Raw genomic sequence first — 17512 nt, 5'->3', positions numbered from 1 at the left:
CAAGATACTCATGGTTTGAAAGAAATAAAATCTAACAGAGCTATTTGAAAAGGTATATGCAGGATCCTCAAAATATTATTACTCTTAATCTTAAAACAGGCATTTCACTTTTTTTCTAAAAAACAAAATCTGTTAAATATGAATTTAGGACAGGATACAATGAGGTAAGACTTGGAAGAAAGGGCATTGTAACATTTCAGAGGCTAGAGATAAATGATAACATGTTAGAAAGTTTCAAAGTTGATGTGCAGATAGAGAAATCAGTATTTGGCTTTGGTTGGACCAATGGTTCTCAACCTGTGGGTCACAACGGTGCGGTGGGGTTGAATAACCCTGTCACAGGGGTCGCATATCAGATACCCTACATTTCAGATATTTACGATTCATAACAGTAACAAAATTACAGTTATGACGTAGCAATGAAATAATTTTATGGTTGGGGGTCACCATAACATGAGAAACTATACTAAAGGGTCGCAGCATTAGGAAGGCTGAGGTCCACTGTGTTAGGCTGATATGAAACTCAATGGTGAGACACTAAATTGAAGGTTGTGTTTTCTTAATGTAGGACTTAGAGGATGGGTGAATGGCTGCCTTTAGTCATAAATCAGCACATCCCTAGCAAAGGAGCACAAAGGCAAAAGGTAATGTGTAAGAAAAAGATCTACATTGGGATTAGACACAAAAAAGTATTGACAATGGGGATTTGAATTTTTTTTTTTTTTTTTTTTTTTTTTTTTTTTTTTTTTTGAGACAGGGTTCAGGCTGTCCTAGAACTCATTTTGTAGACTAGGCTGGCCTTGAACTCACAGAGATCCACCTGGCTCTGCCTCCCGAGCGCTGGGATTAAAGGTGTGCGCCACCACTGCCTGGCAGATATTTTGTAATATTTGGAACAACTTTAAACTGATCTTACTGAACATAGTTTGCATTTTTAAAATTTGGCATGCAGGACACTGACCTTTAAATAACGACATACCCTAGAAAAGGAGACTATCATCACTAAAGACACAATCTAATGAGGGGAGAACATTTTTTATATTGTTAAGTTTCAAAGTCTGAATTTCTAAAAGTTCTTTTGGTAGTAATTATAGTTGATACAATTAATTACTTTTGCACACTGCCCAGCTTATCTTTTGTTATTTGAGGTACAATTTATCCCGAGAACTAGGCTGAAAAACTCATCCCCTAAACATGAAATTATAAACATTTACACATCACTAATTTCATTACCAGTTATGTGTAAAGAATCAAAGATATATACATTTAGTAAATGTTTGTAATTTGGGACTTAAATCGTACGCTGAAGTAACTGATTGATTACTGACAGAAAAAAAAAATCAAGTACAGTAGCATAAACTATCCCCGAAATTTAGATACCAGTCTTTTTATCCTAACAAAACGACAAAATTACCTTCTCCTTTAGAACAAAATGTGATCAGCCAGCCGATACCAGCAGCAAAAGCAGTTTCTATGGCGTTAACAAAATTTCCTTTAAAGAAAATAAAATTTCTGAGTACTTCTTACTGAATAATGAAAACACTCTTTCAAAAGTTACTTCTTTCTTTCCAAACTTAACTACTTCCAATCCTCTCTAACTATTACCCATTATTTTTAAGACATACTGATTATTTTGAGAACATACAAACAGGTAAGTCATGCCTCTTATGACCTGAGCTTTGCCTAACTATTGGCCAGCCATGTTCTTCCCACACAAGCCCCACCCACCCACTCCATTGCTGTCTTTGAGATTTGTCAAGAACTGCTAATTCCCAAATGCCCAGTGCTCTCTGAAGCCTTCCTACTTGATCATATAAGAAATTACTTGCATTTTCTGTAAAGAAGCACATTCTAACCTCTCCTCTTTTCTTCAATTGGGTTGCTTCACACCTTTATGCTTCTCTATGCTTGACTTCTAATCATAAAAGCTACTGGACCGCATTTCAGTTGTTCACTGGTATCCTGCTCACTGAAGTGAAGCTGCTGATGGCTGGGATTACATATACTCTATTACTACAAATACAGTGTTCAACACAGTTTCTAACACATAGTTGGTGCAGAATGAATGAATAAGGCATCCCTCTAGCTAGGAACTCTGTCTCATGAATACTTCATTGGATGAATTAAAAGCTATCATTTGAAGTGTTTGTGAACTTGAAATGAACTTTCTGCCTGTAGCCATGGCATCAACAATGCAGTGCTGAGAGTCAGTAGTATTAAAGGAAGCCCTGACCTCCCAGCTCACACCCCTCTACACCTGAACTCTATTAGTCTATGCAAACAGAACTAGCCTGTTCAGTGTACAGGTCAGCAGGAACCACAGCAAGGACAATTCCTTTCTAAGAAGCACAGAAAGATACTTCAATTCTTCATTATTATGACCCAAATGTAAAACTATCATTGTGAATTCAAACCATCCCTGAGAAGCAAGCAAATGAGGAAAATCATTACCCGTCGACAACTCTGTCGCTGTGCTCCTGACATGCTGCATGGCGAAGTTCACTAAGCTCTCTTTTGACCGGTCTCCATTATATTTCACTGCAGCCTGTTGGTTTACATAAACATCTTTTACTTTTTCATTTTAAAACTCTACCAGTTTACCATTTTGAATAATGCTGGAAGTTCTACTTTTTAACAACACAATGTATTTACAAATGATACTTGGAGAACCCCAACAGTACAGATCGTATAGAATACTGCTTTTAATACCATTGGTAACAATTTTAGCTTCAGTTTCATTATTGGAAATTGGGGAAAAGAAAGATGTTAGAGCCTTCTATCTCATGAGGCAGCACCTAAAATACGTTGTAATCTGCATTAAATATCCTGTAATGCAGAAACTGATGGCCCTGAGAAGTTTCACAAAGAATACAAAATGTTTATTATACATTACCTCCTAAAATAAGAAAAAGCAAGAAGCAGTCTAAAAGTTTACATCGTGTTTTCTCTAGTACTTCACTTGTTATAAAGTCTTAAAAGTGGAAACATCCCTTACCATTCCAGACCTAAAGATGAAGAGGCTGGGGTAACTGTTGACTCCTTTCATTCGGCAAAGCATCCGATCATCGCCACAGTTGACAGCTCCAATCCGAAGTAATCCATCCACTTCTTTAGCAAATTCTCTCCACTATGATAGAAAAAGAAAACAAGCATTTCTCTGGTAACGTTTCTTCTTTTGAACATACTTCACTCTACATAATCTTAAAGGAGGGAAGTCTTACTAAATAAAACCTATGGGAAAATGTATTTGATAATGATCTGATGGCTACATTGACTAATACAAATAATTTCCAACAAATTATTAAAAGAAAAAAAGGAAGCCAAATAATACATCAACTATAAAAAGGCTTTAATAGCTGGGACATTAAACATACGTACAGTGGGGGCTAAATCGTGGCAATGTGAGCATCCAGGGGAGTAAAAGTTTACAAACCACAGTTCTCCAGAATTAACAGCAGCATCTGAAAGCACATAGAACACAACGATTTATTAAAGGTTAAAGCACATTTTAATCACAAATGGTTTTGCTAAGACCAGAATGAAAAAAAAAAAAAACAAAAAAACCACCAGTCCTAAATATTCCATAGTGAGCTTATTTCCTGTGGTTTTTCCTGTAAGCAGTAGTGCTGCTTCTCAAATGTCGAGTCCATATAACTCGTACAACCCCCTCCTAAGCGTAGGCTTGAATAAGCAGCTGCCCTGCAGGGAAACTGTGGTCGTGAACCACATATGGGGTAGCCCATCAGGTGACAGCCAGGGCTTATGGCATTCTGTGCACCTGAGAGCTATAGCGGAGAGCCCGAGCTGAGACGAAAGCTCTTCTACCACCAGCAGCAAGGACCTGTGTGAGGCCAGTGCCGGTCACAGATGCGGAAACTGACTCAGGAGACATGGCATGTTGGCTTAGGCCGGCAACCAGTATTAATTCAGGGAAAAATCTTTATCAATAGAGTTAATGAAAACTGAAATAGAAAAAGCGATCATCTTATCAGTTATAAACACATGTGATGGAGTATCTAGTGCTGTGTGTATCCTTGAGTCATAAACACTTCTAATCTTTGCTATAAGTATTGTTCAGTTTGCACTGCCTACTGAGTAGTAAGATTAAAAATACATTTTCATTTCACTTATTGACTCCTAGTCATTCTGCCTCAGCTTCCCATGTAGCTGGGGTCACAGGGTAGGCCACTGTGCTGGACCAAAAGTATTTTTTTTTTTTTTTTGGTTTTTTCGAGACAGGGTTTCTCTGTGTAGCTTTGCGCCTTTCCTGGGACTCACTTGGTAGCCCAGGCTGGCCTCGAACTCACAGAGATCCGCCTGGCTCTGCCTCCCGAGTGCTGGGATTAAAGGCGTGCGCCACCATCGCCCGGCTCATGGACCAAAAGTATTTTTAAGAGTGCAGTAAGATAGTACAATGAAATGCTTTTATATAACTCAGTAACCTAAAACAGAGTAAGTATATATTTAAAAATGCAAATTTCTTTTAAATCACAGAACCAGACTATCTATTAATATCTGTACAATAGCTTCTATTGGTACAGAAAATGCAGTACTGTCTTGAGTTCCTCTTTCCTGAGCCGTTTTCAAAAGAATGCTTCAACTGTAGCCTTATTTGGTGAGGTGTTTTCTACCTTTCAAATACAACCTAGAACTTGATCACAACTGATATACTATAGTACTGTGACATATAAAAAGACAATGTGCTTACGCTTAATAGAAAATGTGATTCCTTTTTAAGAAAAGATGACAACATTACAGCTTTGAAATCAGAGCTTACTAACTACTTTTGTCCTTTCTGTATTCAGTCGGATATTTGGGGTTCCTTTCCTGGTAAAAGTGAACTATGTAATTTGGACTAAATTTCCCAGTACTAACAACAACTGGAAAACTGGACAAAATATAAGAGACCCATGTTGAAAACCTCAGAGAGGTGTAAAGCACCCCAATGTCAATATATGGGAAGGTGGAAATCAGAGCCAGTGCTGGCCACTAGCAAAAGAGATGCTTGAGAGGCAAGGAACTGGGCAGAGACTTCAATGGATTAATCAGCTAGAAAGATAAAAGGACATAAGGTACAGAAGAAGGGTTCTACAAATAGAGATGAACTGGGGCATGACCACAACACAGCATCTGCATTATTTTGTTCTATCAGAACGGAGCTCATTTCAGTGTGCTGAGGACTCTCCCCAGAACTCACTTAAAAATGACCCTATAATTATTTATGGAAAGATGAAATAACTCAAACCAATAGAAAAAAATGGCAACAGAAACTCACAAGCAAGCCCACTGGTGACATTTGTCCAAACACAAATTAGTTCTATAACCCACATTTGTCATCTTCTCTCCGCTTTTTTGGTTTTTCGGGACAGGGTTTCTCTGTGTAGTTTTGGTGCCTGTACTGGATCTCACTCTGTAGACCAGGCTGGCCTCGAACTCACAGAGATCCTCCTGCCTCTGCCTCCCGAGTGCTAGGATTAAAGGCGTGCGCCACTATGGCCCAAGATCTCTATGCTTCTTGAACTGAAGTGTCAGGATCATCTTATCTTAGTCTACTTGCATGAAGAACAGTGTAGTTTTAGTTAACTATCTCTGAATTATTGCTAAGGTTTCATGGCTGAATTTAAAACTACCATATGGGGTTCTAAGTGACCTAATTAGGAGGTCTTTTTTACACAATGACGTCTGAAAATGTATAAACTCATCTGCAATATAAAACTTAGTAAAGTCTCATTCTAGGTGGTCTCACAGAGCAGCCAGTTGCAGATTTGGTTTAGTTCTGATTCTATATGAAAGTTTCCTGTTTTCTAACCACACTGCTTCACAAAACACTTAGAGATGAGTCAGAGTCAGAACCACATAGGAGAAGCTATGGCGCTACCTAACCACATACAGTCTGTGATATAGGTATTAGTGTTATCGAGCGATAAACCAAATTCCCCTATTTCTTTTGTAGGAAAGATGTTGAAGTGTTCATATACACAACTTAAAATGGCACTATATTAAATAGTTAGCTACCATTTATACCAGAAGTCACCTATAATAAAATTTAGAGAACAAAAGGCATTCCTGCATAGAAAGGACTCTACTTAGAAATCTAGTAACTGTACCACATCTTTTATAATAACACAAAAGAAGCATATCTTTTTTGCAATTAGCATTTTTAGTTTTCTAAATTAAATGTTATCATAACATAGCAAAAGAAAACTGGAACTTTTCTGAGCACAACTTACTGTTTTGAAGTAGAACAGAAGAGGTAGAGTACTTGCCTAGCAAACTTAAGGCCCTCGGTTCAACTTCAGTGGCACATGCATGCATGCACGCACACCCCCCCCAAATCCCCTCCCAGAGACAGGCACACACATAAACATATCACACACATGTACATGAAGTAGAAAAAAATTATTATAGCTATAGAAAGGTGGAGGTAGAAGATTCTAATCTGATTTTTCTAATGCCCTAAAATGCAATGGGAATGGAGTAGGGAATTTTCACATAAGTCACATATAAAATTAAATCTGCTTCCACAATAACCACACTTATCTCAAAGATGGAAACTGCACTTTTTCTGTTGTTGCAAGTATGTAGCAAAATAACATGGACTCTAAACCTGAACTGCATATTATTTCTATTTTTACTTGGTATTCATACTTAGGCATTTTGTTAAACACTAAGAAGTATTAGTGTTTCTAGAATTTTATTTTATGTATACACATAGTTTCACCTGCATGTGCACCACATGGGTGCATGATGCCTGTAGAGGTCAGGAGAAAGTGTCGAATTCCTTAAAACATGGTTGAGAGATACCATGTGGGTGCTGGGAATTGAAAACAGGTCTTTTCAAGAGCAAAAGTGCTTTTAACCACTGAGCCATCTCTCTAGCCCAATAGTTCTTAACCTTCCTAATGCTGTGACCCTTTAATAGAGTTCCTCACGTTGTGGTGATCCCAACCAAAAATTATTTTTGTTTCTATTTCATAACTGTAATTTTTCTAGTTATAAATTATAATGTAAGTATCTGATGTGCAGATGGTCTGAGGTGACCCCTGTGAAAAGAGCCATCAACTCCCTAAGGGGGCCATGACCCACAGGTTGAGAACCACTGATCTAGCCTATACTGGTGTTTTTATTTTGAAACAATGGTCCACATGCTTTTCTGAATAGTTTAATATACCATATACATCATGTTCCTTTTTAAAAATCTGAACAATTTCTAACTTTTGATTACATTTAGACTTATGAGTTTTGGGTAAGAGACGTGATTTGCACTATTTTCAGGAAGTCATATGTCCATAAACTTACCAAATTCTCTTCTTTCTAATGTTATGATTTCAGGATCATCATCGTAAATACCTAATTTTAAAAGTGGATAAAAATCATACAATTAAAATTTCTTCATAAAAATAAATCACCACATAAAATATTATTCATGTTTGCCTTAGGTATAAAAAATCAGTTATACTGAATTTCAAACTTGAACAATACACATCAAATTAAAAGAAAAACCAACAGTAATTATCACTACTGATGACTCATTTCAAGACTGATAATGACTTGATAAGTCCTATCACAGAATAGGTAAGGCTCCTAATCACTTAATGGGATGTATGAAGAGGTTCCTAATCACCTCCTTTATTTCCCATATGAAACCTCTGTGTCTTGCTACTTTTCAAAACACATTATTTACTTCTATTTCATGTGCACTGGTGTTTTACCCGAATATAAGTCTATATGAGGGTGTCAGATCCCTTGGAACTGGAGTTACAGACAAGTCATGAGCTGCCATATGCGTGTTAGAAATTGAACCCAGGTCCTCTGGAAGAGCAGCTAGTGCTCTTAACTGCTAAGTCATCTCTCCAACCCCCTTGTTTTGCTACTTTTTAAAAATAACCACAAACTCACTAGAAGTTGCAAAAACAGCACAAATTCTTATGTATCCTTCACCTAACTCCTCCTAAAGATGACATGCTACAATATCAAAACCACAGAAAGTTACATTAATTATTAAACTACAGAACTCATTCAGATTAAGTGTTTACTACATGTTATCACTTTAAAATGTTATATTGCTTAAAATCCAATGATTATAAGATTTGCAGAGGCACATATTTAGTAGTGAATAAAAGTTTTATTTACTGTGGTCAAACTCAATGTGGGAAAATTCTCATTGCTACCTAAAACACCCAAGTAACATTTACAATGGATATATAGCACCAACAGATAACAAACTTTTTCTACAAAGGCCACTTGTAAATATTTGGGACTTTATAGGGGATTATAGGGCACAGTTTTTATGGGGTTTCTTTGGTTTTGTTTTTAAACACAAATACTCAATTCTACCCTTAAAGTCTTACAGAAGTAATAGATAATATGTAGCAAATGAGCAGAACTGTATTCTAATAAAATTTTCTTTGTAAGCAAGTAGTAAGCCAGGTCTGGCTGGTGAAAGTCTGTAGGGAATACATTATTTTCAAAAGTATATCAAGTCTTGAGCACACTATAGAAATAAATTTAAACTACTTTCTTTAGTCTAATAAAAAAGCAACACCAGTTCTTGGTCTGCATTTGAAGCAAACTAGTGATAACAGGAAACACTGGCTGTGATGCGACTGTCTTTACTTCCTCCTTCCCCTTCTTTTGTGTCTCCCTCTCTTCTGGCTTTCCTTGTCTACCCCTGTCAACATGTAAAACCAGGATCAACAAAGGTGCCGCGCCAGGAGGACAGTGTTTCTATCAGACAAGCTACCATTACGCTTACAAGAAAGTTTAGCTTTTGTTGGAACATACTCTTCATGCTCTTCAAAGTTTTGAAAGGCTTCAATATTTAACTTCTAATGTAATATACAGCACAAAACACATTGCTAAGTTAAGAGGAACCATATATGAAAGTATTAAGCATAATCTGACCAATACACTTTCATATATGTACAGTAATTTCTATATACCAACTGACTTACCTTTTCAACTCAACTTCAGAGTAAATTAAAGAGAGCTACTCAAAGTGACATATATGAACTATATATATATAAATTAAACAGCAGAACAAAACTAACTTTTTTTTTTTTACTTGTATTAAAAAATAAACTTGGGTCTGAAGACAGTTCAAATCCCAGCACAGGGAGGGAGGAGACAGGACAGCTCTCACGAGGAGCATGCGCCTTACCGAAATCGTAACGGTAGTAGCTCCAGCTCTCATATTGGCCTCCTTGATTATCTTCAAGTCCCTTTTCTCCATACTTGTCATACTTTTTCCGTAGATCTTCATCTTTGAGTACTTCATATGCTCTATTTATTTTTAAAAAATCACCATGTGCATTTGGGTTATTCTGTTAAAAAATATTAAGACACACCAGTTATTTCAAATATACAATCTGAATCTCTTCAGAAATACAGATTTAACTGATCCCAGATTTCTGAATACTAGATATCAACAGAAAAAAAAAAAAAAAAAGGGCAGTCCAATATGACATGAATCATCAAGATGAAATCAGGAAGTATTTCTAAGGAAGCATAATTTCAGAAGAAGCCTAAGTAAGGGAAATCAGAATGCACTATTCAAAAGTTTGACAGTTCTGGCAACCAGTTTCTCGTTACTGTATAAAGTTTCCAAATAAGATGAAAAATGGATAAAGATTGGTAATTCCCTTCTAAAATTGGTGAGAAAAAAAAAAGCCACTAAGAAAAAAACCTAATGGACTCTTGAAGTCTTTACTTTAAAATGTGTTACTTTTGTAACAAGGATAAATAGGTATGCATGCCATTTTCCCATTTGAGGCCAACCATAAAGTGTATCTTTCAATCTACCAGTTTATTAAATAAGAAATAATACCAGAATAACAATTCAAAACTGGACTGAAAAATGTTACTGTTTTACTGTTTCATAGAATTGGCTTCTGTAAATCACACCTAGAAATTTTAAAACAAAAACTTGAAAAACAACAAATCCCTAAATATAATATTTTGGGAAAGATAACCAACTAAGAGTTTATGATGTTCAGCTTTATGTAGTTAGGATAAAATGACCTCATTTATATAAAGTTTTCTACCTACAAAATTATCTCCATCATGTCCTCATTCATGATAAGCTAAAAATTAATAAAAAAATTTAAATACCATAAAATTCAAAACAAATTTGTTTTTAAAGACTCTTGGGTACACAATCAAATCGTTACAAACTGAAATACATTTGGAGCTCTCAAGTTTTAATTTGTAAGTTTCTAAGTCAAAAGTTTGAACTGTGTATGGAAAATAACAGTGAAAGTTAAATCACACTGTGATTAGCTACTACTGTCAATTCTGTAAGACTCTTTTGAGTTGTAAGGGAATATTTGTCTCTATTGTTAATATGAACACTGTTTCAAAGACAAGGCTTGGAGTTAACATCCTTATGTCTTCTGTTGGAAATCAGTTTATAGAGAAGAGGTAACTGCATTTGATTTTGACAAAATCACTGCACTTTGCTTCTGGTTTTAGTATGACAGGTGAACTATTAGTTTCAGGTGGCGGGGAATCAAACCTTGAACCTTGTGCATGTCAGGCAAATGCTCTTCCTCCAGTTGCCAAATATAATTTTTGACATTATTCTTAAGCATTTCAAGTGCTTATTGAAAAATAACTAAATAAGTATCAAGACATAGTAAAATAAGCTGATACCGAAAAAGAAATTTCACCTACCGGGTTTTTATCAGGATGTAACTTCAGTGCTAATTTCTTAAAGGCTTGTCTTATTTCTCTACTGCTTGCAGTTTTAGACACTCCAAGTAAACTGTAAAAATTCTGATCCGTGCCCACTACCACAACCACATACAGTATCAGAAGACAGAGACTGATCCTCTTCAAGTCCCTGATAAAGTCATCTTTGTTTAACCAGACTCCCATTCTCTTTCTTATGCCAGTTCTTCTTTAAGTGAACATTAAGATACAATGCTGGGTCCGGTGGTTATAATACACACATTTGAGAACCTCTGTCCACATTACTTCAAGGGTCAATCAAGCATCACAGAACACAGCCCCCAAAGGTTAACCTAAAGAGAGCAAACCAGGCAGTTAGAAATACTTTCAAACTAAATGGCTCTAACATAATTTGCCAAGTGACACAGTCAGCAATACAATCTCCATTGAGGTCACGTCGTGAATGGCCCTGAGTCCTACCCTTTAGAAGCAACCCCCCCTTGCCTCTCTATTCAGGTAGGCATATTTGTTAAATCATTCTAGAGAGCAGGAAAAGGGTGATGAGTGCTGGTAGCTAGCTAGAAACACATAAGCGTACTTACACAGAAAGGTTCTGACCAGCGGTGACCAGCGGGGCACCACACCAGGATAAGGACAAGGAGTGCTTCCTTCCTCTCCCGGCTCACTACCCTTTTCTAATGCCTCTTCTCTTTTAGCTCCTTCTCCATCTCAAAAGCTGTTCAACTTTATTTTTAATCTAATCTCATTTGTAGAGGATGTCTTTCCGGGAAATAAAAGGAAGCATAAAGCTTTTCCAAGGGGTTTGTACCTTTTACGTAGTAACTTAAGAATGACAGTATAAAATTAGGTAAGTTACAAAGCAGGTCACCCCAAGTCTTCTAAAGTGTTTGCACTGAGAGAAGAAATTGTTTTATAAAAAAAAAAAGGGGGGGGTAATAGTTGCAAATCGGTGCAATTTTTCTGTAAAACTCATGTCTGAAATAAACAAAACTAGGGAAAGAAACAAGAGAACCAGGCATGCTTGCCTGTGAAGGATAAAACCCCAGAATTTCACCTCACAGCTAAACTAGTATACTTTAAGATCTTAAAATGCTCGGTGTGTGTGTGACCTAACTTTCCTACCATCCTCAATTTCAATTCTCTTCATTTAAGTCCAAATACGTTTCTAAAAATTCCTTACCCGTGAACGGGCCTCACACCTCACTTCTAACCCCTCCTTTTCGTCCCCCGCACCTCCCCCCCCCCAAAATATACCTTTGTAAATGATAGTGATAGAAAAATCAGAAATCTCCAGTCTGCCAACTATCAGACAGGAAAACAAATGAAGACCAAATCTCAGTCAGGAATTTGGGATAAGGTGTCCCTTGGCTTAGGGTGGCCCTCCGCAGCGTGGGTCACAGAACAGCCCAGGGCCGGTGAGGAGGCTGAAGGTAAAGGCAATGTTAAGGATGGATGCTGCCATCTCTCCAAGAGCGGGATCGGGGAGAGGGGAAGGACAGGGCAGGGGGGAACAGGGGCTGGCCAGCGTGCGTCCCAGGTCCCAGGTCGGACCCGGGCGAAGAGACCCGAGGAAGAGGTGCGAGCAGAAGGTGGCCGGCCGAGGTGGGGTGGCCGGGGCGGTGCGGGAGGCGAGGACCCGACACAATGGCTGCGGCGCGGAGGCGGTGGGATGCGGACGGCGCCCGCCCTCCCTCCCCGAAGCCCCTGCGGTGCGTGGAGCCGGCCCGCGCCCACCTCCTCGGCGTCCGCAGCTACTGCCCCATCCTTAGGCCGCCGAACCCGGGAGCCGGCAGGACCGGACGCCGGCGGCTGCAAGCGCGCACCGCAGCAACACCGCCGCTCGGGTCGCGCCGGCGGGGCGGGGCCTGGCGCGCGGCATTGTGGGAACGGCGTGGAGGGTGGGGTAGGGAGGGGAGGGGGGAGTCGGTAGGACAGCGGCCGGCCGGGTGGGGCGGGCGGGCGGGCCGGTTTAGGTTGACGTGGCCTTCTGCGCGGCCGCGGCTGCGGCTCCCGCTCCTACCCGGAGAGGAGGGAGGCACCCGCCGCGGCCCACAGCGGTTCTGCGGCCGAGCCTAGCCGCTGGCGGAAGGAAGGCCGTAGAGCCCGCCCCTTCCGGTCTCGTTGCCAGGGCGACGGGGAAACCCGGGAAGAAGGATCCGGCTTTGCGAATCCTGTCTGGAGGTTTGGTGCCGGGGTGGGTCTCGCGGAAAAGGCAGATTTGGCGGAAAGTGGAGAACTCGCCTGACCTGACCCCGTTTGCAAGGGACTGGACAGAATAATTGCAAAACAAAACACAACAAAACAAAGTAACAAAACAAAAAAAATACCCTTCCTAGAAATAAAATTATTTACAATTGTGTGTATCAGCAAACAGTGAGCATTCTACAGGTTTTCTGGGTTTCTGAATCGTTCTTCTGACGGAGTTATTTCTCCTCTCCCATCTACTCGATTTGGTACAGAAACTGCATTTCTAGAGTCATCGCACTTTGACCATTGAAATAGCTACACTTAAAATCCCTGAAAGAGGAAACGACTGAAGCTGATGGTCGTAATTTGGAATAAGTAGAAATTGGTAATGGGTCTTCGGATAGTAAACCAGATGTCAGCTAATAATTTTATGACTTTAGGGTCTAATGCAAAACCAATAAATTAAAGGAAAGAAGAGGAAGTATCATGAACAAAAGGCAGAAATATTAGAAGCAGCCCGAAGTGACAGCTGTTGACATGTACCAGGAACTGGCCTAAGTACACACGCATTAACTCAGTTCTCCAAATAATCTTGCGAGATACGGCTGACTATTATATACATTTCAAAGTCGAGGGTGACTGGGTAACTAAAAATTGAGGAAAATGAGAATCATACCTAAGCAATCAAGTTCTGGGGTCTGTGATGATAATCATTATGCCATTCTGAACCAAAACTGCTTAGAATAAATTTAAAAGCAAAACAGAAAACTGAAGAATTAAGTAAAAGCTAGATAGTAGGTTTTTGTTACCATAGTGAATACATTCAGACTTTATCTTTTAGGTGAAAGGAAGCTTCGTAAGACTTTAAAGTGAGGAACTGAAGTGGCATTTTAGATCATTTAGCGACCACTGAAGGGAGAATACAAAGGACAAAAGCTTAGAAAAGGGAGGGCAGTGAGAAGACAACAGGCAGTTTTAAAGCAATATGTAAACCATTTTCTCATCTCTAGGATACATCTCGCTGGTAAAGTGAGCAAAGACTAACTGCCCCCAAGAAATTGGATAATGGAGAGATACATCAGCCGGTTAGTTATTAAAAAGATCCATAATTAGGAAGGAAAAATGTTGCAACAAAAAGGACCACAGACTACAGCAAGTCAAAAGAGTCAATAAAATAAAACTGATAAGTAGTCAAGACCACCCAACATCTTGCAGCTCACTTTAAATAGTTTAAAAAATTCCCTTTTCCCAATGGGAAGCTGAAGAAGAGTTTTATGAACTATTATTATATAATGATGACTTTGCTTAAATTTGGAAATGATCTCAAAGTTACAAAAATTAAGTGTGTAGTAAAAATAACTTTGTTTTTCTCACTAATTGGGGAGTAAGTTGATTTCTCCCATTACCTCCCAAAACTAGTGTATATTTTCTCATAGATGGGCTACTTCCCTTTATAAGCACAACCTTTAAAACCAGGAAGTTAGTGTCAACACATTATTATTGTCTAATCCACAAACACCAGATTCCTGTCTATCCAATCATCATTAAGTCTTCATAGAAGGATGTAGTCAAGAGCTTTTTCCCCCATCTAGCACACTAGTGCTTTAGACTCTGTTAATGGGAAATATTTTTCTAGTTTTTTTTTCTAGATTTCAAGGCTTTACATTTGTAAAGAATACAGGCAAGTTCTTTTATAGACACCTTTCTTTTTTGGTTTGACAGAAGGTTCTTCATGATTAGATTTAAGTTGTGTACATTTGACAGACATGTAACAAAGGACACTGTGTTCTCACTGCATCTTATTGGATGGTCTCAAAATTTTATTTCTTCCATTTTGGTAGTGTTATCTTAGATAACTTGATTTTTTCCATCTAAAGTTACATTTTTCATTTAATAAGATGTCCTTTGTAGGGAGCTACTTGGAGACTATAAATATAGTCTACTTCTTGTTCAGCTTTCAGTTTACTCATTATATCCTTATGGATTCATGGATTCCTGTTTCATGAAATGAATTGAATCTGTTACTCTCATTTATTTAGATACTTAAGTAGTTTTAGATTTGGCCAATTGAAATTCTTTTTTTTTTTTTTTTTGGGGGGTTTTCGAGACAGGGTTTCTCTGTGTAGCTTTGCGCCTTTCCTGGAATTCACTTGGTAGCCCAGGTTGGCCTCGAACTCACAGAGATCCGCCTGGCTGAAATTCTTAAAAATAAGATTTTGTGTTATTTTATCAATCTTACCATTCTTTAAGCATGGGTGCTTTAGTACACAAAAGGATTTTTTAAGGCCATCCAGGACTTTTCCCACTTCAGCACTGACAGTAGCTATTTCTCCAAGAAGTCTTGGTTTTTTGAAAATGTTATTTGATTACAAGATCTAAGGCATACTCCTTAGTACTGTAGTATTTATTGTGTCTTAGTAGGCAGAGGTAGAGACTGTATGTAGATTCACACTAATATTCATGTTTATGTGTTACCATGTTATATCAGTAATTTCAACGCAATTCTATGTGATTCAGTATTTATTCTATATCATTTTTTTCCCTTATCAAATCCTCCTCCCCCTTTTTGCTGATGGTGAAAAGCCTGGTTTCCCTTATCCTTGATAACTCTATTCATTGAGTTCCTTCATGATACCCATCTCCCATTACTCATGTTGGCTCTCCCCCTCTATAACCACCTTGGATTCCCTATTACATTCTGAATGGCTCACTTGATGGATGCTCTACTTACTCCCATCAGGTCTAACCTGTGCTAGGCTGCCTTCTCACAATGACACTTTCTTCAAGGTGACAGAATCCTAAGATAGAGTGACACACTCTCCCCATCCCCCCATACAGGCAAGTCTCACCTTCATTGATGTATGACACTGCATACCTCTCATTGAAAGGATTTTGGTATTCTGAATTATTTAAGATGAGATTATTTAAAAATTTTGAAAAAGTAGATCTATTTATTTTGTTTTTCGTGTATACTTGTTTTGCCTCTGTATATGCGTGTACATCACAAGGGTACTTGATACTCATAGAGGTCAGATCCTCTGAGACTGAGTTATGAATTGTTGTGAGCCATCATGTGCATGCTAGGAGTCAAACCCAGATCCTCTGCAAGAGCAACAAGAGCTCTTCCCCGCTGTGACATCTCTCCAGCACCAGGACATTTGTATTTTAAATTAACCATTTTAACTACAGTGTGAAGAACATACTTAAGGAGAGAAATGGTTGATCAAGGACAACTGGAGGAGAGCAATGAACTGGTCCAAATGATAGATGATGATGGCATGGACTAGGGTGGAGTCAATGCAGATGTAGAGAAATGACCAGATTCAAGAAAAAAGTAGCATTCCCATTCTACCATTCATAAAGACATATACTGAATGAAATTATCCTGCTGTGTGATCATGCTTATCTATAGAATCTTAAATAATGGAAGTAAAAAAAAAAAAAAAAAAGAACAGTGGTTCCCAGTATCTCAGTCATAAAAGATGGGAGGAAATATTGGCCAAGAGGAACAAATCCCAGTTAAAAGATGGATATATTCTAGGGCTATAATGTAATGTTGACTATAGTTACTATATTGTTTACCTGAACCTTGATGAGAGTAGATTTTTGTGTTCTCAGATACATATATATGTATAGTAACTATGGCTCGTGATAATTATGGACATGTTAAATGTTAATTGACTCAGCTATAGTAATTAGTGTACTGTATACATGCATACATATATATATAATTTTAAAATTTATTTTATGTATTGGACATTTTATATATGGACATGTTCATTAACTGAGCTAATTAGTGTACTATATGTATAATATAGAAAAAATATAAATTTAATTCTTGTATATGGTAAAAGTATATGGCATAGTTTTATATATATGTATATTTGCATATAAATACACACACATATATTTAAGACTGTGGTGATATATTGTGTACTCTAATAAATTTGCCTGAGGATCAGCGGACATAGAGGTCAGGCAGTAGTGGCACACACCCTTAATCCTATCACTAGGGAGGCAGAGATCTGTCTGGATCTCTGTTAGTTCAAGGCCACACTAGAAAGAAAGCCAGGCAATGGTGGCACACACCTTTAATCCCAGTACCAGGAAGCACACACGCCTTTATTCCTAGGAAGTGACATAGCTGGGTGGTGATCAGCATATAAGGCACGAGGAGAGAGAAACTAAGGCAGTTCAGCTGAGACCCTCTCGGGTGAGGGCTCAGAGGCTTTCAGTCTGAGGATTCGGGGAAACAGGATCCATTGAGGAGTTGGCAAGGTGAGGTTGGCTGTGGCTTGCTCTGCTTCTCTGATCTTTCAGCTTTCACCCCAATATCTGGCTCTGGGTTTTTTATTGAAAGGCCTTCTAAGATTCAAACAACATAAGATCATGCTATATACTTTTACTATATATAATAATTAAATAATTTTCAATGAAAGAAAAATAATATAGATGATTTGGTAATGAATTGGTCATGATGAAGAGAGATATTTGAAGACATATATTAATGTCAGATAACTAACAAAAAAGGGTACCCACTTTAGGGAGACTAAAACCTTTATTGTCTGAGTATAAGTATCAAATCTCAATATCATAACTTCATCATTTATGCATGAGACACTATAATAAGAGGGTT

General features: G+C 38.2%; 1 protein-coding gene across 2 annotated transcripts in view; it reads right to left on the bottom strand.

Annotated features, from left to right (window-relative positions):
* Positions 1 to 12815, bottom strand: part of Dnajc10 (DnaJ heat shock protein family (Hsp40) member C10) — a 39164-nt gene extending 26349 nt beyond the window's left edge. The window contains exons 1-8 of one of the 2 annotated variants that reach the window (XM_006997455.4): positions 12424 to 12815; positions 10672 to 11021; positions 9161 to 9323; positions 7300 to 7350; positions 3379 to 3461; positions 2996 to 3127; positions 2452 to 2545; positions 1415 to 1492 (exon numbers count right to left, since the gene is read on the bottom strand). In XM_006997455.4, the coding sequence (XP_006997517.2) occupies positions 1415 to 1492; positions 2452 to 2545; positions 2996 to 3127; positions 3379 to 3461; positions 7300 to 7350; positions 9161 to 9323; positions 10672 to 10875 (805 nt within the window). In that variant the 5' untranslated portion in view covers positions 10876 to 11021; positions 12424 to 12815. The remainder of the gene's footprint in view (positions 1 to 1414; positions 1493 to 2451; positions 2546 to 2995; positions 3128 to 3378; positions 3462 to 7299; positions 7351 to 9160; positions 9324 to 10671; positions 11022 to 12423) is intronic. The other variant, XM_042275552.2, reaches the window with a different exon arrangement.
* Positions 12816 to 17512: the final 4697 nt, after the last annotated feature.

The sequence above is a fragment of the Peromyscus maniculatus genome, chromosome 4 (genome assembly GCF_049852395.1).
Source record: "Peromyscus maniculatus bairdii isolate BWxNUB_F1_BW_parent chromosome 4, HU_Pman_BW_mat_3.1, whole genome shotgun sequence".
Lineage (NCBI taxonomy): Eukaryota > Metazoa > Chordata > Mammalia > Rodentia > Cricetidae > Peromyscus > Peromyscus maniculatus.
This window is presented reverse-complemented; position numbering and strand designations above follow the sequence as displayed.